We start from the raw sequence: 19,466 nt of genomic DNA, 5'->3' as shown, positions 1-19,466 counted from the left end.
AATGACTCTGTAAATGGTTCCAGTCCTCTCCAGGCCCCTCATTTTATGGGATGTTGGTCTTTTCTTACTGGTTCGACTCCTGGTTTCACTTCAGATTTTACCAGACTTGTGTTTCTCGCTCGTCCCGGAGTTCCCAGAGCCCAAACCAACGGTACAGCTGCACCTAAAACTTCATTGGAGATTCCCTTGTCTGCGGGTTTCCCTCGGTGAGTGGGCAGAGCTGTGCTTTCCATGTATTTTCCAGAGGAATATGCAACAGGACAGAGTCCTGAGGAGAAGTCAACTGTGCATTTAACTTGCACAGCAAATCCTGCCCAAGCAATGGCAAAGGACACTCAGCCTGTGGAGAAAGCGATGTGTTCATTTTACGTTCCCAGTCACGAATTCCATGGGTTGCAAAATGGTCTGGGGGACTCCCTGTCCCTGAGGAATTTCACAGCACCAACACTGACTTTCCTTTTGCTAATGGTCCCTCAGGGCCTATGGAATCAGCTGCTCCAGTATCCACTAGAAAATTCATTGTTTCATTCCCCAGCTTACCTGGAAGCTGAGAACTGGCCTGAGGACCAGTCCCCTTCAGTCCAGCCCAATTTCTGCCATAATTCCCATCTCTTCCGATTCTCCCTTCTGTCCGTTTGCAGTTTGGGACGCTCCTTTTCCCATTGTCCCTCCTGTCTGCAACAGGCACCCTGATCCTTCTGGAGGGGTGTTCATCTCCACCCTTTCCCCCAAAATCTACCTCACCCTCTGCCTCCTCCCTGCCCTGGCATGTCGGTTAGGGCAGCTGACAACGGCTTTGGGAATTTCACCCGGCTCTTCTCCTTGTCTTGTCCCTCTTCCCTACGGTTACAGACATCACTTGTACAGACATCACTTGGGAAACAACCGTCCATGATGTTCCTTCTCTCTTCCCGACGAAACGCCTGTTAAACATCCAGCCCCGCTTCCCTCCATTCCAATGGATCCAATGGATCCGAACCCATTCGGGAGGATCCGCCAGGGGGCGCTGCCCTGCGCACGGAGCCCGGGGAGGGGCAGCGGAGGAGGGGGCGGGGATATGCAAATAATACTACCTCGCGGGGACCGCCGGGACACGTCCCGCGCACAGACCCCGCGGCCACGCGCGTCAGCGGGCGCTGCAAAGGGCAGAGCCGTGCGGGCCGGTGGGGAACGCGAGGCCGGACGGGTTCGGGGCCGGGTGGGCGGTGAGCGTGTGTTGGGGGTGGGTGCGCGGTGCGGGGGCGGTGTGGGTTGGCGAAAGCAACTCATACTTACCTGGCAGGGGAGACACCATGATCAGGCAGGTGGTTTTCCCAGGGCGAGGCTCATCCCTTGCACTCCGGGTGTGCTGACCCCTGCGATTTCCCCAAATGCGGGAAACTCGACTGCATAATTTGTGGTAGTGGGGGACTGCGTTCGCGCTCTCCCCTGACAAAGGAGTTATAAGAACAGAAATCGAAAGGATAGTGAGTGACTCTTAATTGGATCCCGCTACCTGAGCAATGTTATCAATGTCCGGAGTTCTGTGGACATCGCTCGCTCCCAGAATCTGGTAGAGCTCCCGTGCCCCTCAGGCCTGGCACTTGTAGGACCAATGCGGCGCTCAGGAATCCTCTGATAAATTCAGGCTCTGCCCCGCCGGGCAAGTCCAGCCCCCGCCGGAGGAACCCGCCCGCTCCCGATCGCGGCTCTGTCCGTGTGGGAGCGGCAGGAAAGCGGAGCCCTGCGGGACCGGACCGGCCTCACCTCTCCCGCCACCGCCCGAAGGGCCGAGCAGTGCCCGAGCTCGGCCCCGGCCCGAGACTCTCACGCCGAGAAGCGGCTCCGACCCGGCCCCGCGCTCGGGCTGCAGCAGACGGTGGCACCTCGGGTCGGCGGCCGGTCCCGCACACTGACCCCGCGGGTGCGACGGAGCGGGGGAGAGACTTCGTCCGACTTGGGTTTGGACAAGATGTGTCCAATTCCCGCCCCCGGGAAGTCCGGCAGCGCTTACGGACCCGACAGCTGTGAGCCGGGCGGTGCTCACGCTGAGGGCAGTAATTCTCCGTTGTTCAGTAGTTTTCCACGGGCCTTTATAATGTAAATTTCTGTCAGGGTTCAATTGCAATATAAGCAAGTTTATGAATGCTTTCGGTTGGAGTAGTTGTAACATAAGTATCCAATTTTTGATAAGAGATGCTGAACAAAGGCACTCTATAACCAGCTGTAAATACGCTGCTCAACGGAAAATTGCAAGGAAAGTTCAAATTCCTGAAGACCACCAGAAACCACCAAGAGAGCACCAGAAGATCCGAGTGACCAAATAAGGACTTCCGAGGAACTTCTCAGAGCTAATTACCATCTGAATGAACTTTCTGAGAAAAGTAGTGAATATGTAGGGCATTTATATGTAAAATTGTACGTAAATATTAGCTACGCTGAACGAGAACAGGACACAGAGATTAGAGAAGCAATCCTCTCTGTGTGTTCAGTGTTGATAATAACTCCTGTCCACTAATGCTCACAAATTGGACTTAGGAGTTTCTTGTTTGCTAATTAAAAGTAACAACGGAACGGGACCGTCATTTCCGCCACCCTTCCCCGGCGCGGAGCCGCTCTCGCGGTGGTTCCCGGGCCGTTCAGACACGGGATGGGACAGGCCGGGATTGTCCCGGCTTCAGATGCCGCAGCCCAGAGACCGCTTAGGGATCCGTTGGCCAATTCCAGAGGGGAATAGAGATGCGTCTCCCGTGCATTGGCAGTGCTTGTTCGGAGAGCGCGCCCGGGGATGCCCCAGGACGCCCGGCTATTCCCGAGCCTCGCACCGGGAGGGCGAGCGGGCCGCCCGCACAGCTTTCCCGCATGTTCGAAGGGTCCCGGACACCTCGGGATTCATTGCCAACACCCGCGGGGCCACATCTCGCTGCTCCAGTGTCCCTCACTCTGTCCCCGTCCATTAGAGGCCTCTCCGCTTCCCACCCGCCTCCTCCAGCAGCCGCGCACTTGTTACTTAGCACCGTAAGCTGTGGGGCCACAGTCCTCGGCCAGCAGGACATCTTACATTACATTATGCCTTAAATTTTTTACTGCCTTGATAGAGCACGACCATCTGTTTTTCAGCAATATAATCAGGGGAGAGCGCGAACGCAGTCCCCCACTACCACAAATTATGCAGTCGAGTTTCCCGCATTTGGGGAAATCGCAGGGGTCAGCACACCCGGAGTGCAAGGGATGAGCCTCGCCCTGGGAAAACCACCTGCCTGATCATGGTGTCTCCCCTGCCAGGTAAGTATGAGTTGCTTTCGCCAACCCACACCGCGCCCGCACCGCGCACCCACCCCAAACACACGCTCACCGCGGATCCGGCCTCCCGCCCACCCGGCCTCGCATTCCCCACCGGTCCGCACGGCTCTGCCCTTTGCAGCGCCCGCTGACGCGTGTGGCCGCGGGGTCTTAGAGCGGGATATTTCCCGGCGGCCCGTGCGGCGGGAATGATTTACATGAACATGCCCCTCCTCCGCTGAGGCCTCGCCCCTCTCAGAGCGCAGCTGCTCACGTGTGGTCACGCCCCTTTCAGGCCCCGCCCCTTTCAGGTCCCGCCGGTCCCGCCGCAGCGGGCACCGGATCCCGTTCCCGGTCTGGGTCCGGCCGGTGCCGCGCGGGGCTCGTGTGTCATAGCCGAGCGAGGCCGGGCCGGAGCCGCACCGCCAGCAGAGCTTTGTCACCGCGGCACTGGCAGCGGAGGGTCCCATGGGGCGGCACCGGGACCGAGAGCCGCGGATGACCGGGGTGACCCGTGTGTCTCAGGGACACGGACTCAGTTCCGCTGCTGGCTGACCCTGCAAAGAGGAAAGCAGGGGACGCTTCCCCAGCCGGAGCGGGGACTCACGGTCCCCAGAGATTGGCAGGGCTGTAGGAGACACACAGGACCCTACTGGGTGATACTGGTTTGTACTGGGGTCCAGTACAGTTGACATGATGGCACCTACAAGGTCCATACACGGACACCTTCACAGCCCAGCAACCCCCAGTGCTGAGACCATGGGGCTCTGGGTGCTGGTGGTGCATGGTGAGAGCAGATGCCCTCTGAGGAACCACTCACAAGAACACGATGCTGTAGAAGTGCCCGTGCACCCTCCACAGGGAAGGTGAGGGGCTGTTACACACCAGCAATCACAGCACCCCAGACCCACCAGGTCCAGCACCCGGTGTCCGTGACCCCACAGACCCCAACGTGCCCTCAGCCAACGCAGCTCTCCACAGTCCCACTGCTGCTGTCTGGGCACTGCTGATTGGGATCTAACAGCACACATTGTCTTTGTGCAGAGCAGAGGGTGGAGAATAGAGATGGCCTTTCTTAGAATTCAAGAACTTCTGGCGCTTCTTGGCACATCGGGAGCAAAACCTTTGGGTGGGTGGGGATGACTCTCGAGTGTGGGAGGATGGATAAGCAAACTGCTGGGGCTGGCACGGAGGGCTGGTTGGGTTTGTTGGCGTTAGTGGTTGTGTCCGTGAGGGTTCAGCTGATCTGACCTGAGAGCAAACTAGGATGTGAGAGGCTGGAACGAGGCCTGGATTGGGCAGGCAGGGGCCAGAGGAACGATGCTGTGTGCAGGAGGGGATGGGGAGAAAGAGGAGCAGAGGAGGTGGAAAGATTTAGGCTGGAGACTGTCAGTGGCTACACAGTTCATCCACAAGCAGGGTTAATGGGAGACCCGGGACACAGCGGTGAGGGAGGTACCCCAAGATATGGGTGCCAGGAACCCGTGTAACGCAGCTCCCGCAGTGGAACCAAGGTACGGTGAGTCCCCCCGGCTCAGCACTGACGCGTCAATGGCCAGTGAACGCACCGTCGGCATTGCCAGCGCCCGGCTCGGGGACACGGGCCAGCCCGACTCGGGCCATCAGCCCTCGGCGGGACCGAGCGAAAGAGGGGCGAACCCCGTGGCAGAGAGTCACGCGCGTCGGTTCCGCGGGTGCGGCGGGAACCAGGACCGAGCGGGACCAGGACGGGCAGAGGGGAGGGCCCTGGCGGGAGGGAGTGGGGTCACACGTCGCTGTCACAGACTGAAGGGCGGGGTCTTGCTGATGAGGAGACGGGGATATGCAAATAATACTACCTCGCGGGGACCGCCGGGACACATCTCGCTTTAAGACTCCGCGGCCACGCGCGTCAGCGGGCGCTGTGAGGGATGGAGCCGTGCAAGCCAGTGGGGAACAGGGGTCCGGGTGGGCGGGAGGCCGGGTGGGCGGTGAGCGTGTGTTGGGGGTGGGTGCGCGGTGCGGGGGCGGTGTGGGTTGGCGAAAGCAACTCATACTTACCTGGCAGGGGAGACGCCATGATCAGGCAGGTGGTTTTCCCAGGGCGAGGCTCATCCCTTGCACTCCGGGTGTGCTGACCCCTGCGATTTCCCCAAATGCGGGAAACTCGACTGCATAATTTGTGGTAGTGGGGGACTGCGTTCGCGCTCTCCCCTGATTATGTTGGTGAAAAGCAGATAAACAAGTCACAAAGTGCAAGAGAACCAGCTCTCATTCAAATGTGTTCGTGCATCCGGGTGCCGCATCCATATCGTCCGGATATCGCCCTGCCCGATCCCCTCCCGCTTCAACCCCTCCATCCACGCTCCACCGTTCCTCTCCCACCCGCGGTCGGTGCCCGCGTTGCTTGCGCCGCCACCGCCCCGCGGAGCCGCCCGGTCGGTGCTCCAGGTGCCGCCGCCCCGCCCTGGGCGGCCCCGGCGCGGCCCCGCCCCGGATTCTCCCGCCGCCCCCGCGCCGCCGCTCAGTCTCCGCCGCGGAGCCTCCGGAGCGCACGTGGCGCCGCCATGGCCCGGCTGGTGCTGCAGGACGGGTCGGTGCTGCACGGCCGTCCCTTCGGGGCCGCCGGGGCCGCCGCCGGGGAAGTCGGTGAGTGCGGCCGGAGGAGCCGGGCCGGAGCCGGGATGTCGGGAGGCGGCCCGAGACCGGCAGCGGGGATGGGAGGGAACGGCGGGTCCGGTCCGTCGCGGCCCGGCGATTCGGTCCCCTCGGGGTCCCCCGAGATCGGCCCGGCTTCGTGCCCCACGGCGGGTCGTCCCATCACCCCCATCCCGATCCCCGCGCAGTGTTCCAGACCGGCATGGTGGGGTACCCCGAGGCCCTCACCGACCCCTCCTACAAGGCGCAGATCCTGGTGCTCACTTACCCGCTGGTCGGCAACTACGGGGTGCCCCGTGACGAACCCGACGCCTTCGGCCTCAGCAGGGTGAGCAAGGGGAGCTGGGTGCGGCGGGGCAGGCTGCAGCGTGTCCCGTCGTGGTGCCGCGGCAGAACGTGGCTGAACGGGATGATGCTGGGTGCCACTGTGGGATGGGCAGCACGAGGTGCCAAGGCAGGACAACACAGAATGGCACAGGGTGCCAGGGCAGGGCAGCGAGTGGCACGTGGTGGCAGGTGGAGGTTTGACTCTGATCCTGCCAGGCCAGAGCCACAGCAGAGTCCAGGGTGCTCTGACATGGTAAGGACTGGGTCTGGCAGGGGGAGACCTGGGATTGAAGTGCCCTCACAGCACTTGGGGAGTGGGGCTGTGTGTGTGTCCTTGCCAGGGCTCCGTTGCAGAGTGGGGGTCCTGGCCCCCCAGGGCAAGGTAGCGCTGGGCCAGCTCGAGGCCCCAGCCCCCTCCCAGCCCCTTGGCCTCCAGACTGCCTGTCTCGGGGCAGAGTCCAGCCTAGTTGTGCTATGCTGCCCAACCCACGCTGACCCTGGGGGTCTTGCTGTCAGCAGGCCTCCCCTGGACCAAGGCTCAGCCTCACCAGGATGGGTGTGGGACAAGGTGGGGGCAATGGCAGCCCAGCACTGGGGGTGACCGGTCCCAGACTATGAGCCAGGGATGGGGTCCGTGTCCCCTGGGACTTTTCCTGGGCTGGTGACCGTCCGCCTGGCCCGGCTCACGCCCTGCTCCCCCAGTGGTTCGAGTCCAGCAAGATCCACGTGGCTGCACTGGTGGTGGGCGAGTGCTCAGAGACCCCCAGCCACTGGAGTGCATCCCGCTCCCTGGACCAGTGGCTGAAGGAGCAGAACATCCCCGGGTTGGAAGGTGAGACTGGGGAGACTGCAGGGTGGTCTAGGGGTTGGGGGTCTGTAAGTTCTGAGCTGGTCCTGTCTCTGTGTTGGGATTTGCCCCCATGGAGGTCAACCCAGTGTTGGGATTTGGGGGTGACGATACTGCCTGGGCACAGGGTCCCGCTGGGGTGGGCGAGGGCTGTGGGGTTGTGTCTCACAGCCCACCCACAGGGGTGGATACCCGGGCGCTGACGAAGAAGATCCGTGAGAAGGGGACGCTGCTGGGGAAGCTGGTGCCAGATGGGACCCCCAAGGGGAGCCTCCCCTTTGAGGACCCCAGCAAGAAGCACCTGGTGCAGGAGGTGTCGCTGAAGGTATGAGGGGGGCGAGGGCTGAGCGGGGTTGGGAGGCAGCGGTGGGGACTGCAGAGCCTCTTGCTGCAGAGGGCTGGTCCCTGTGAGGGACCAGGTGATCCACCCCCACCCCCCACAGGTGCCACGTGTGTTCAATCCTGCTGGGTCGTTGCGCATCACGGCCCTCGACTGCGGCCTCAAGAACAACCAGGTGCGGTGCCTGTGCGAGCGGGGGGCGGCTGTCACCGTGGTGCCCTGGAACCACCCGCTGGACCCTGCAGGTGAGATGACACCGGCCAGGGATGTCCTGGGGCCCCACCGAGGGGTGGGGAGACAGAGTCTGGGGCTGGGGCTGTCTGCTTGGTTGGTGCTGGGGGCAGCAGGCACCTGTGTCCTGCTCTGTGTCATGGGCTGAGGAGTCTTGGTGTTGTCCATCCTGGGGGCTTTTGGGCTCGGGGCCCTTGGTGTGACACTGCAGGAGGGGGACCGTGGGCTTGGGTTACCTTGCTGTGATTGGCATGAGAGGCTCTGAACTGTGTTACTGCGGGGCCCTAATGTGACTGCAAGGGAAGCCGTGGTGGATTGGGGGTCCGTTGCTGCCACTGGGACAGGTGTTGGTGTGACTCTGCTGAGGTGTTGGGGGGGGCTGGGGCCTCAGGGTTCTTCACTACGGGGGTGCTGTGACCCAGTGGCGGCCTTGGGGGACCCTACTGTGCATTTGAGGGGCTGGGGGGCCCCACTCTAACCCCACTGCTCTCTCAACACAGACTTTGATGGGCTGTTCATCAGCAACGGCCCTGGGGACCCACAGCTCTGCCAGGAGACTGTGTCCAACCTCCGCCGGGTGCTGGACGCGCCCCAGCCCAAGCCGGTTTTTGGGATCTGCCTGGGGCACCAGCTGCTTGCCCTAGCCCTCGGTGCCCGCACCTACAAGATGAAGTGAGTGGAGGGCTGCGGCTGGGGTCACTTTGGGGTCCTGGCTGCCAGGGCTGCCTGACACCCATCCCACTGCCCAGGTACGGGAATCGTGGGCACAACCAGCCGTGCCTGCACGAGGACACACAGCGCTGCTTCATCACGGCGCAGAACCACGGCTACGCGGTGGAGGTGAGCAACCTCCCACCCGGCTGGGCCCCGCTCTTCACCAACGCCAACGACGGCTCCAACGAGGGCCTCGTCCACCAGCACAAGCCCTTCTTCAGGTGGGCGTGGGGCTGAGGCGGAGGGGGCCAGGGGTTGTGGGCTGTGGCTGGGGGTGCAGGGGGGGCCCAGGGCTGTGCCCTGCCTGACCTCCTCCACAGCGTCCAGTTTCACCCCGAGCACTGTGCTGGACCCACGGACCTGGAGGGGCTTTTTGATGTCTTCGTGGAGGTGGCACAAGACCTGCAGAAGGGGGACAGCAGTGCCCAGACAGGTGGGTGTGAGCATGAAGGGTGACTGAGGCCATGGGCAGGACCGTGGGGCAGAGACTGCGGGACAGGGCTGTGCCCAGGGTCCCTGCAGCCCCGTCCCCAGCACGCCGTGTCCCTCCAGTGCGGGAGCGCCTGCGGCACTGGCTGACCTACACGAAGGCGCTGGCAGGAGGCCCGGACGCGGCCCGGCCCCGCAAGGTGCTGATCCTGGGCTCCGGCGGCCTCTCCATCGGGCAGGCAGGCGAGTTCGACTACTCGGGGTCACAGGTGAGCACCCACCCCAGGGCACAGGGACCGGTGGGGGTCACTGAGGTGGCAGGGGCACAGGGCTGCCAGCTGTGACCCCTCTGTTCCCCATGAGGCCATAAAAGCACTGAAGGAGGAGGGCATCCAGACGGTGCTGATCAACCCCAACATTGCCACGGTGCAGACCTCCAAAGGGCTGGCAGACAAGGTGTACTTCCTGCCCATCACCCCCGAGTACGTCACACAGGTGAGCACCCCAGGGCACCAGCTGGGAGGCGGCGGTTTAGGGGTACAGGGATGGTTGGGCTGGGGGCAGCTAAGGGGCTGGTGCATGGAGGGCTGGGTGGGGGTGGAAGGGACTTGAGGGGCAGCACAGGCATGGCAGCAACTGGAGGAGGGCACAGAACCTGCCCTGGTTCCTGTCCCACTGCCCTGTGTCCCCCAGGTGATCCGGAATGAGCGCCCCGATGGGGTGCTGCTGACCTTCGGGGGTCAGACGGCCCTGAACTGTGGGGTGGAGCTGACCAAGGCGGGCGTGCTGGAGCGGTACCATGTGCGGGTGCTGGGCACCCCCGTTGCCTCCATCGAGATGACGGAGGATCGCAAGGTCTTCGTGGAGAAGATGGAAGAGATCGGGGAGCACGTGGCGCCCAGCGAGGCTGCTGCCTCCCTGGAGCAGGTTCGCAGTGGGCTGTGGGGCCGAGGGGCAGGGCAGGGGCCTGTTCTTCCCGTTCCCACCATCACCGCATTGTTTCCTGCAGGCACAGGCAGCGGCTGAGCGTTTGGGGTACCCGGTGCTAGTGCGCTCTGCCTACGCCCTCGGGGGGCTGGGCTCCGGCTTCGCCAACAACCGGGAGGAGCTGGTTTCCCTGGTGAGCCAGGCCTTCGCCCACACCTCCCAGGTGCTGGTGGACAAGTCCCTCAAGGGCTGGAAGGAGATCGAGTATGAGGTGGTGCGGGATGCCTACAACAACTGTGTCACGGTACAGGATGGGGGGAGACCTCCGGGCTGCTGAGCGGGGATGGACATGGGGCAGGTGCTGAGGGTGGGGGGCTCCTTCTAGACCCTGTCCCCTGGGAGGGCTCTCCTGTGCCTCATGTGGTGCTGGCACAGCTCCTGTGTGCCACTGGGAGCTGCACCCTGTGAGCCAGAGCCCTGCACCCCCATGCTCTGAGTGGGCTGATGTTGGGTGTCCCAGGGGCTTGTGTTCCAGCTCTGGCTGGGCAGGGTAGGATGTGGTGGGAGCTGAGAGGGACCTACTGTGGGCAGCATGTGTGGTGGGGAGCCCCCAGCTCACAGTGACCCCCCCCACTGCCAGGTGTGTAACATGGAGAACCTGGATCCGCTGGGGATCCACACGGGAGAGTCCATCGTGGTGGCCCCCAGCCAGACCCTCAATGACACCGAGTACTTCATGTTGCGGCGCACGGCCATCAAGGTGGTGCAGCACCTGGGCATCGTGGGCGAGTGCAACATCCAGTACGCTCTCAACCCTGAGTCAGAGCAGGTACAAGCAACTCCCTGAAAGTCCTGGCTCCCACTCCCAACCCCTGTCCAGCCCTACCCTGGGGGGCCCCGGGTCCTGCCCCGTGAGTCTGTGCCACATCATCCTCCCCATGCTGTGGCATCTCTGGGATCCAGCGGGTCTGGCCGTGTTGCCGGCTCAGCCGTGCCCCACGGCACCCGCTGACCCTGCCCGCCCACTGCCCACAGTACTACATCATTGAGGTGAACGCCCGGCTCTCCCGCAGCTCAGCCCTGGCCAGCAAGGCCACCGGCTACCCGCTGGCCTACGTGGCTGCCAAGCTGGCCCTGGGCATTCCCCTGCCCCTCCTCAGGTAAGGTGCTGCGGCAGCACAGGACCAGGCACTGCCACGGTGGCACAGCCCCAGCCGCTGACCTCCGTGCCCTCCCCAGGAACTCTGTCACCAACTCCACCACAGCCAACTTCGAGCCCAGCCTGGACTATTGCGTGGTGAAGATCCCGCGCTGGGACCTCAGCAAGTTCCTCCGTGTCAGCACCAAAATCGGCAGCTCCATGAAGAGCGTGGGTGAGTGCAGGGGGGCAGCGGCGCCCGTGGGCACAGGGTGGGCGTGGGGTCTGGTTGCTCACCTCTCCTTCTTCAGGTGAGGTCATGGCCATCGGGAGGAACTTTGAGGAGGCGTTCCAGAAGGCGCTAAGGATGGTGGATGAGAACTGTGTGGGCTTTGACCACATGGTGAAGCCGGCCTCGGACATGGTGAGCGCTGGGGTCTGGGGAGTCTGTGCTGCTGGTGTAGTCCTGGGGGAGAGATGGCCGCCTGCCTTCCCCAGCCCCGCTCACCCCTCTGGCCTGGCAGGAGCTGGAGACGCCGACAGACAAGCGGATCTTTGTGCTGGCGGCGGCGCTGCGGGCCGGGTACTCTATCGAGCGGCTGTATGAGCTGACCAAGATTGACCGGTGGTTCCTGCACAAGATGAAGAACATCGCGGACCACGCGGTGCTGCTGGAGTCGTACCGCGGCCAGCAGGGCACCATGCCGCCCACCGTGCTCAAGCGTGCCAAGCAGCTCGGCTTCTCCGACAAGCAGGTGGCCCTGGCCGTGCTCAGGTGAGTCGGGGAAGGGGCGGCCCCGCCCTGCCCCCTGTCCCAGTCCTGGTGCTCACCCAGCCCTGTGCAGCACCGAGCTGGCCGTGCGGAAGATGCGGCGTGACCTGAAGATCCTGCCAGTGGTGAAGCAGATCGACACGGTGGCGGCGGAGTGGCCGGCCCAAACCAACTACCTGTACCTGACCTACAATGGCTCCGAGCACGACCTGACCTTCCACGAGCCCCACGTCATGGTCATCGGCTCTGGCGTCTACCGCATTGGCAGCAGCGTCGAGTTCGACTGGTGTGCTGTCGGCTGCATCCAGGAGCTCCGCAAGGTCGGACGGGCCCCAGCACCCTCTGGGATGGGGGGTGGGTGTCCCTGGTCAGAGGATGTGGTCAGAGAGTGGGTGGGGGGCCCTGGGCTCACCTTGTCCCACCCCCAGTAGATGGGCTTCAAGACAATCATGGTGAACTACAACCCTGAGACAGTGAGCACCGACTACGACATGTGTGACCGCCTCTACTTCGACGAGATCTCCTTTGAGGTGAGGGAGTTGGAGTCCTGCCCACTGTGGGGTGGGGGTTCTGCCCGCCGTGGGACTGGATAAGGGCTGCCATGGCCCTGTCCAAACCGTCCCCCTGCACCGCGTGGTGCTGCAGGTGGTGATGGACATCTATGAGCTGGAGAACCCTGAGGGCGTGATCCTGTCGATGGGTGGGCAGCTGCCCAACAACATCGCCATGGCCCTGCACCGGCAGCAGTGTCGCATCCTGGGCACCTCCCCAGAGGCCATCGACTCGGCTGAGAACCGCTTCAAGTTCTCCCGCCTGCTCGACTCCATTGGCATCAGCCAGCCCCTCTGGAAGAACCTCTCTGACATGGAGGTGGGGCCTGGTGAGGGAGATGGGCTGGCGCAGGATGACCCTCAGAGCATCTCCTGAGGTTCCATCTCTTACAGTCAGCCAAGTACTTCTGCTGCAAGGTGGGGTACCCCTGCGTCGTGCGCCCTTCCTACGTGCTGAGTGGTGCTGCCATGAACGTGGCCTACTCGGACAGCGACCTGGAAAAGTTCCTGAGCAATGCTGTGGCCGTGTCCAAGGAGCAGCCTGTTGTCATCTCCAAGTTCATCCAAGAGGCCAAGGTCCGTCCAGGGGGCTACTCCAGCCCCAGGGCACCTTGAGAGCCCTGTCCCCCAGTGACAGGCCGTGACCGTGTTCCCCCTCACAGGAGATCGATGTGGACGCGGTGGCCTGTGACGGTGTTGTGGTGGCCATCGCCATCTCGGAGCACGTGGAGAACGCTGGGGTGCACTCAGGCGATGCCACGCTGGTGACACCCCCCCAGGACATCACTCCCAAGACCCTGGAGCGCATAAAGGCCATTGTCCACGCCATCGGGCAGGAGCTGCAGGTCACGGGACCCTTCAACCTGCAACTCATCGCCAAGGTGCAGGGACTGGGGGCCATGCTGGGGCACAGAGTGCCGGTGGGAGGACACCTCGTGTCCCCAGCTGGGCCTCATTCCATCCCCTCTCCCCCAGGATGACCAGCTGAAGGTGATCGAGTGCAATGTCCGCGTCTCCCGCTCCTTCCCCTTTGTGTCCAAGACTCTGGGGGTGGACCTGGTGGCTCTGGCCAGCCAGGTGATTATGGGCGAGGACGTGGAGCCTGTGGGGCTGATGATGGGCACGGGCATTGTAGGTGTCAAGGTGAGCAGGGGCCGTGGAGGCTGGGCTGGGGCGTGGGGCTGGGCAGCCCCTGAGCCCCACGCTGCCCCCAGGTGCCCCAGTTCTCCTTCTCACGCCTGGCGGGTGCTGATGTGGTGCTGGGGGTGGAGATGACGAGCACAGGCGAGGTGGCCTGCTTTGGGGAGAACCGCTGTGAGGCATACCTGAAGGCCATGCTCAGCACCGGCTTCAAGATCCCCAAGAAAAACATCCTGCTGACCATTGGCAGCTACAAGGTGTGTGTGGGGACTATGCTGGGGGGGTAAGGGTTTCCCCTCTACCCTCTGACAGGCCCCCATCTTGTTGCAGAACAAAGCCGAGCTGCTGCCCACGGTGCGGACACTGGAGACCCTCGGCTACAACCTGTATGCCAGCCTTGGCACCGCCGACTTCTACACCGAGCATGGCATCAAGGTTGGAGCTGGGGGCTTGTGGGGCCAGGGGCACCCCTGGGGGAAGTGGGGGGCCCTGACAGGGTCGCTGCCTGCAGGTGAAGGCCGTGGACTGGCACTTCGAGGAGGCTGATGGCAGCGAGGCTGGCACCCGGGAGACCCAGCGCAGCATCCTGGACTACCTGGCCGAGAACCACTTTGAGATGGTCATCAACCTGTCGATGCGCAACTCGGGGGGCCGCCGGCTCTCCTCCTTTGTCACCAAGGGGTACCGCACCCGGCGCCTGGCCGTCGACTACTCCGTGCCCCTCATCATCGACATCAAGTGCACGAAGCTCTTCGTGGAGGTGGGCAGGGACACACGGGGGCCCAGGGAGTATGTGCGGTGGAAGGGAGCGAAGGGAGGTTACGGAAGTCCTGGTGTGGGTGCTGTGGGGCGGGCACTGTGTGCAGTCATCGCTGTGCAGGGCTTGCTTTTGGGATCCAACTCGGGCAGCTGTTGTTACCCTGGCCTGGGGTCCTGCCTCACAGCTGCTGTCTCTTCTGCAGGCACTAGGCCAGATCGGGGCAGCACCCCCAATGAAGATGCACGTGGACTGCATGACGTCCCAGAAACTCATCCGTCTGCCAGGTAGGTGGGACAGGGGCCACAGCAGGGCCAGGGGCTTCCCGGGAGACCGTTTGGAGCTGGAGCAGCACTGGGAGTCAGGCTGGGCACATCCGTGAGCACTGCGGGGAGAGGAGATGTTTCCCTGCTGTGCTGCCGTGTCCCCTGGGGCTGGGGGCTGCCGGTGCTGAGGCTGACACTCCCCAGGCCTCATCGATGTGCACGTCCACCTCCGTGAGCCGGGCGGCACCCACAAGGAGGACTTTGCGTCGGGCACGGCAGCCGCCCTGGCTGGGGGCATCACCATGGTGTGTGCCATGCCCAACACCAACCCTGCAATCACCGACGCCGCCTCCTTTGCCCTGGCACAGAAGGTGAGGAGCTGCTGCCAGCCTGATGGTCACATCCCCTCCCTGGGCACTGCCATGCCAGCCGTGACGGTCCCACTGCCTGCAGTGGCCTTGCTTGCCCCTGGTGGGGCTGGCCCTGCCATGGTACCCACCACTTCACACCCCACAGCTGGCTGAGGCTGGGGCCCGCTGCGACTTCGCCCTCTTCTTGGGAGCTTCCTTGGAGAACGCTGGCACGCTGGGCCCCCTGGCTGGGGCAGCCGCTGGGCTCAAGATGTACCTGAATGACACCTTCTCCAGCCTGCGGATGGACGATGTGTCGCTGTGGATGGAGGTCAGCGGGCGGGGAGGGGCTGGCACGGGGCAGAGCCGCTCCCAGTGCTGGTGCCCACCGGCCCCATTTCCCCCCAGCACCTGGAGCAGTGGCCGCAGCACCTGCCTGTCGTGGCACACGCGGAGCGGCAGACGGTGGCCGCGGTGCTAATGGTGGCCCAGCTGTACCAGCGCCCTGTCCATATCTGTCACGTGGCCCGCAGGGAGGAGGTGAGCTGGGAGTCGGGACAGTGGGCTCCAAGGTCAGGGTGTGGGGCCCTTTGTGTTCCCCCTGCTAACTGCAGCTCCTCCAGATCCTCCTGATCAAGGCGGCCAAGCAGAGGGGGATCCCGGTGACATGTGAGGTGGCCCCGCACCACCTCTTCCTGAGCCAGGATGACCTGGGGCGCCTCGGGGAGGGTCGGGCAGCTGTGCGGCCAGTGCTGGGCACCCGCCAGGATGTGGAAGCGCTCTGGGAGAACATGGACACCATCGACTGCTTCGCCACAGACCACGGTGAGCCCTGGGGGACAGTGGCTGCGGGGCGGGGACAAGGGGTGGGGACAGCCCCTGGTGACCAGCCTTGTCCTGCAGCCCCCCACACATTGGAGGAAAAGCAGGGCCAGCAGCCGCCTCCTGGGTACCCTGGCCTGGAGACGATGCTGCCCCTGCTGCTGACGGCCGTCTCCGAGGGGCGGCTCAGCATGGAGGACATTGTCCAGCGCCTCTACGAAAACCCACGCAAGATCTTTGGGCTGCCAGCACAGGAGGACACCTATGTAGAGGTGGGTCCCTGCCCACCTGCCCCAGGTCTGATTCTGGCCCTGCTGCCTCTGACCCACTGTCCTGGCAGGTGGACCTGGAGCACGAGTGGGTCATCCCTGGCTGCACGGCCTTCTCCAAGGCCCGCTGGACCCCCTTTGAGGGCATGAAGGTGAAGGGGACGGTGCGCAGGGTGGTCCTGCGTGGGGAGGTTGCCTACATCGACGGGCAGGTAAGGCCCTGGGTCTGTTTTCCCTTGTGTTGTCAGGATCCCCAAGCACTGAAGGGGTCCCTCAGCACCAACCCCATCACCCCAAACCCCATCACCCCCGTGAATGCAGGTGCTGGTGCCCCCTGGCTATGGGCAAGACGTGAAGAAGTGGCCCTCAGGAGCTGTGGTGCCGCCACACGTGGCCCCTGCCAAGGACATTGTGAAGGTACTGGGATGCGTGGGGCTGGTGGGGGTGCCCGTCCACCCTGGCTCCAACGGGATCTCTCACTGCAGACCCCCGAGCAGCCCCGGCACAATGCAGCTGGTGAGACTCTGCGTGGACGAGCCCCCAGCCCCCGCCGGCCCGGCCCCATGGGCGACGCGCGCTTCCACCCCCCACCCCGCATCCACCGGGCCTCCGACCCTGGGCTGCCAGGTAGGGGGGCGGTGGCGGGGGCTGCAAGCGTGGCGGGGGATGCAGTGGGTGCGCTACCTGGGGCCGGGTCTGGGGCCGCGGACGGGCGGCCCCGCTGACGCCGGCCCTTGTGTCCCGTTCAGCGTTCCAGAGGCTGGGAGCCGCGCACCGCCCGGGCGCCCGAGGCACCGGTAATGATTGGGGGGGGGGACTCACTAATGGCACTAACTGCAGCCCATGAGTGCATCCCCTCCCCCAGGTGCCTTGCGGGCCCCGGGCTGCCCGCGCCGCCTACCGTGGGCCCGTTCCTGCACCCGGTGCTGGGCGCCACGGGGCAGGGCATGGCTGTGCCACCTGCTCTGCTCCCACCCTGGCCCACACAGCACCTCGGGGACCCCTCGCCTGCCAGTGTGATTGGGGGGTGGCCAATTGGGAATTGCAGGGTGCATGGGGAGAGGGGCGCAGCATGATGTGGGGCTTGGCCTGCCTGTCCTTGGGTGGCCTTCACCCTGGCAGTGGGCCCTGACGTGGTTTGTCTGGTGCTGCCGAGTGCCAGGAGGACTGTGCTGTACCAGCAGCACCCTGGGAGGACAGCAAGGCCCAGGGTGCCGCTGCTCCCCACACCCCCTAATGGCACCACTCCCCTCTTCTGCCCAGCTGAGGATGCCCGTGAGAAGTCCAGCAGGAAGGCAGCAGACCTAGGTGAGTGCAGAGGGGATCTAGGGGTCCACAGTGGGGGTCCCAGGCCTACAGCAGGTGGTTGGGCTCCCCTGGGCACCCCTGTGGGCTCACCAGCTGCTCTTGGTGCCCTAGATGCGGCGGCAATCCAGGACAGCCACTTCAACCCACTGGGCCCCCTGCCACGCCAGGCCTCTCCCCAGCGCTCCCCCCACGTCCAGACCTCCCCAATGCTGCACCCCCTCGCTGGGCATCTGCACCCCCTCATCGGGCAGCACATTCTCTCTGTCAGACAATTCTCCAAGAACCAGGTGCCTGGGTGGGTGGGCACAGGGACCAGGGGCCCATGGGAGCTGCGGTGCCTTCTGCACCCTGCGTCCCCTGAGCCACCTGTCCCCACAGCTGTCCCACCTGTTCAATGTGGCCCACGTCCTGCGCTTGCTGGTGCAGAAGGAGCGGAGCATTGACATCCTCAAGGTGAGCCGTGGCCCCCAGGCAGCCCAAGGGAGCCCTGTCCCAGATGGGGGTGTCCCGGGCTCCCCGAGGTGACAGCACGGCCCCTGCAGGGGAAGGTGATGGCGACCATGTTCTACGAAGCAAGCACAAGGACCAGCAGCTCCTTCGCAGCGGCCATGAGCCGGCTGGGTGGCTCCGTCCTGTCCTTCTCCGAGGCCACCTCCTCGGCGCAGAAGGGCGAGTCGCTGGCCGACTCCGTGCAGACCATGTGCTGCTACGCCGACGTGCTGGTGCTGCGGCACCCGCAGCCTGGCGCTGTCGAGGTGAGAGGGGCTGGGAGGGCTGGGGTGGCCGCATCCTGTCCTGGAGGTGCTGGGGGCTCTGTCCTGATGGGAGGACAGTGACCTGCACTATGGAGCAGGGACGTGGTCTCCAGCTGGGCAGGGGTCAGGTCCTGCCACCATGGGGCTGGTAGGGCCTGACCTCACCCCTGCACTCAACTCTGCCTGCCTTCACCCCCGCCTGCCCTGCCCGTGGTCCCAGCTGGCTGCCAGGCACTGCCGCAAGCCGGTGATCAACGCCGGGGATGGGGTGGGGGAACACCCCACACAGGCGCTGCTGGACATCTTCACCATCCGTGAGGAGCTGGGCACCGTCAATGGCATGACGGTAAGGTGTTGGGGCCGGGGGGCCAAGGGGCCCCATCTGGGCCCTGAGGGGGGCCGTGGCTAGGCTGACCTGACTGCTCTCCCCAGATCACCATGGTGGGCGACCTGAAGCACGGGCGCACAGTGCACTCCCTGGCCCGCCTGCTCACCCTGTACCGCATCAACCTGCGCTACGTGACCCCCCCCGGCCTCCGCATGCCTCCCGACATCACCAGCTATGTGGCCTCCAGGGGCATCAAGCAGGTGAGGAGTGGGATGGGGGGCTGGCCCCCTCAGCCCTGTGCCCCCCACCCTGCTGACAGTGCTGCCGCAGGAGGAGTTCGAGAGCATTGAGGAGGCGCTGCCAGACACGGACGTGCTCTACATGACCCGCATCCAGAAGGAACGCTTCGAACGGGCTGAGGAGTACGAGGCTGTGAGTGAGGGGACACCGGGTTCTGCTGCCCTTGGGGGGTGTGGGGGGTCCCCAACTGAGGGCTCTGTGTGTCCCCTCTCAGTGCTTTGGGCAGTTCATCCTCACGCCCCACATCATGACCCGTGCCAAGGAGAGGATGGTGGTGATGCATCCCCTGCCCCGTGTCAACGAGATCAGGTGGAGGGGGGGAGCAGGGGCAGGGGGGCTGCAGGGTATTGGGTGGTGGGAGGCTCAGAGTTAGTGTCTGGGGGAATGGGCTATGTAATATACTGGGCATGAGTGGGGTGTCGCAGGGCATGGGGAGTGTGGGGGTCTCTGGGGGATCTGGGTCTCTGGTGTTGTGGGGTCAGGGGTATGGGGACTGCAGTGTGCTGAGCGGGGTAGGGGGTCTTAGGGTGATGGGGGCTGTGGTTGCTTGGTGGGTTTGGAGGGAGACAGGGTCTGCGGTGTGCGGTGGGTCAGGGGTCCCGGTAGGGTGAGGGTTCAAGGTGGATCAGGGGTCCCCGGGGGGCGTCCGGGGTCCCAGCGGATCAGGGGTGCCGGTGGGGTCAGAGTCCCCGGTGGATCAGGGGTACCGGGGGGCGAGGGGTCCCAGGGTGGGATCAGGGATCTCGGGGGTCCCAGGGGCAAGTCAGGGTTCCGGGGTTGGCTCGGGGGTCCCGGTGGGTCGGGGGTCCCGGGGCGGTGCCCGCTGATGCCGTCCCTCCGCAGCGTGGAGGTGGACTCGGACCCTCGCGCCGCGTATTTCCGCCAGGCGGAGAACGGGATGTACATTCGGATGGCGCTGGTGGCCACCGTGCTGGGCCGCTACTGACCAATAAACGCTCCCGGTCGCGACACGACATCGCGCTGCGACTCGCGTCAC

The 19,466-nt window shown here is 64.3% G+C and overlaps 1 protein-coding gene and 3 non-coding genes across 5 annotated transcripts; 3 read left to right on the top strand and 1 right to left on the bottom strand.

The window, feature by feature from the left end:
• Positions 1-1,267: 1,267 nt before the first annotated feature.
• On the top strand, positions 1,268-1,431 carry LOC114070011. Its single transcript, XR_003573856.1, has one exon. It is a non-coding gene; the product is annotated as a U1 spliceosomal RNA (small nuclear RNA).
• Positions 1,432-3,108: 1,677 nt separating this feature from the next.
• On the bottom strand, positions 3,109-3,272 carry LOC114070010. The gene has a single exon (XR_003573855.1). It is a non-coding gene; the product is annotated as a U1 spliceosomal RNA (small nuclear RNA).
• Positions 3,273-5,293: 2,021 nt separating this feature from the next.
• Positions 5,294-5,457, top strand: LOC114070008. The gene has a single exon (XR_003573853.1). It is a non-coding gene; the product is annotated as a U1 spliceosomal RNA (small nuclear RNA).
• Positions 5,458-5,807: 350 nt separating this feature from the next.
• Positions 5,808-19,438, top strand: CAD (carbamoyl-phosphate synthetase 2, aspartate transcarbamylase, and dihydroorotase). Of its 2 annotated transcripts, XM_027907170.1 has the most exons (45): positions 5,808-5,889; positions 6,087-6,226; positions 6,928-7,057; positions 7,255-7,397; positions 7,516-7,657; positions 8,144-8,315; positions 8,393-8,578; positions 8,678-8,790; positions 8,910-9,055; positions 9,150-9,281; positions 9,480-9,713; positions 9,796-10,017; positions 10,354-10,542; positions 10,749-10,873; positions 10,953-11,086; positions 11,163-11,275; positions 11,376-11,626; positions 11,697-11,943; positions 12,055-12,153; positions 12,269-12,493; positions 12,568-12,750; positions 12,837-13,055; positions 13,150-13,317; positions 13,389-13,571; positions 13,645-13,749; positions 13,826-14,074; positions 14,277-14,358; positions 14,542-14,708; positions 14,854-15,018; positions 15,096-15,227; positions 15,311-15,512; positions 15,591-15,781; positions 15,850-15,990; positions 16,100-16,195; positions 16,264-16,405; positions 16,528-16,575; positions 17,042-17,086; positions 17,198-17,373; positions 17,465-17,539; positions 17,629-17,841; positions 18,062-18,187; positions 18,274-18,429; positions 18,500-18,601; positions 18,684-18,778; positions 19,313-19,438. In XM_027907170.1, exons 1-45 carry the CDS (start codon positions 5,808-5,810, stop codon positions 19,413-19,415), a joined length of 6,789 nt encoding a protein of 2,262 aa, XP_027762971.1. In that variant the 3' UTR covers positions 19,416-19,438. The 2 variants fall into 2 exon arrangements, with proteins under 2 accessions (XP_027762971.1, XP_027762972.1); XM_027907171.1 differs by lacking the exon at positions 16,528-16,575.
• The last annotated feature ends 28 nt before the right edge of the window (positions 19,439-19,466 follow it).

Source organism: Empidonax traillii, unplaced genomic scaffold (genome assembly GCF_003031625.1).
Source record: "Empidonax traillii isolate 1590-97213 ecotype Southwest subspecies unplaced genomic scaffold, ASM303162v1 scaffold1414:size197169, whole genome shotgun sequence".
Lineage (NCBI taxonomy): Eukaryota > Metazoa > Chordata > Aves > Passeriformes > Tyrannidae > Empidonax > Empidonax traillii.
The sequence above is the reverse complement of the archived record's forward strand: the minus strand, read 5'-3'. Positions and strand labels throughout refer to the sequence as shown.

What these genes read in the sequence shown, in the direction of transcription:
- CAD (XM_027907170.1), top strand. Translation starts at nt 5,808, where the DNA reads ATGGCCCGGCTGGTGCTGCAGGACGGGTCGGTGCTGCACGGCCGTCCC. An exon ending in CCTACAACAACTGTGTCACG is followed by an intron (nt 10,018 to 10,353) that starts GTACAGGATGGG and finishes CCCCACTGCCAG; the next exon opens with GTGTGTAACATGGAGAACCT. An exon ending in CCTCCAGGGGCATCAAGCAG is followed by an intron (nt 18,430 to 18,499) that starts GTGAGGAGTGGG and finishes GTGCTGCCGCAG; the next exon opens with GAGGAGTTCGAGAGCATTGA.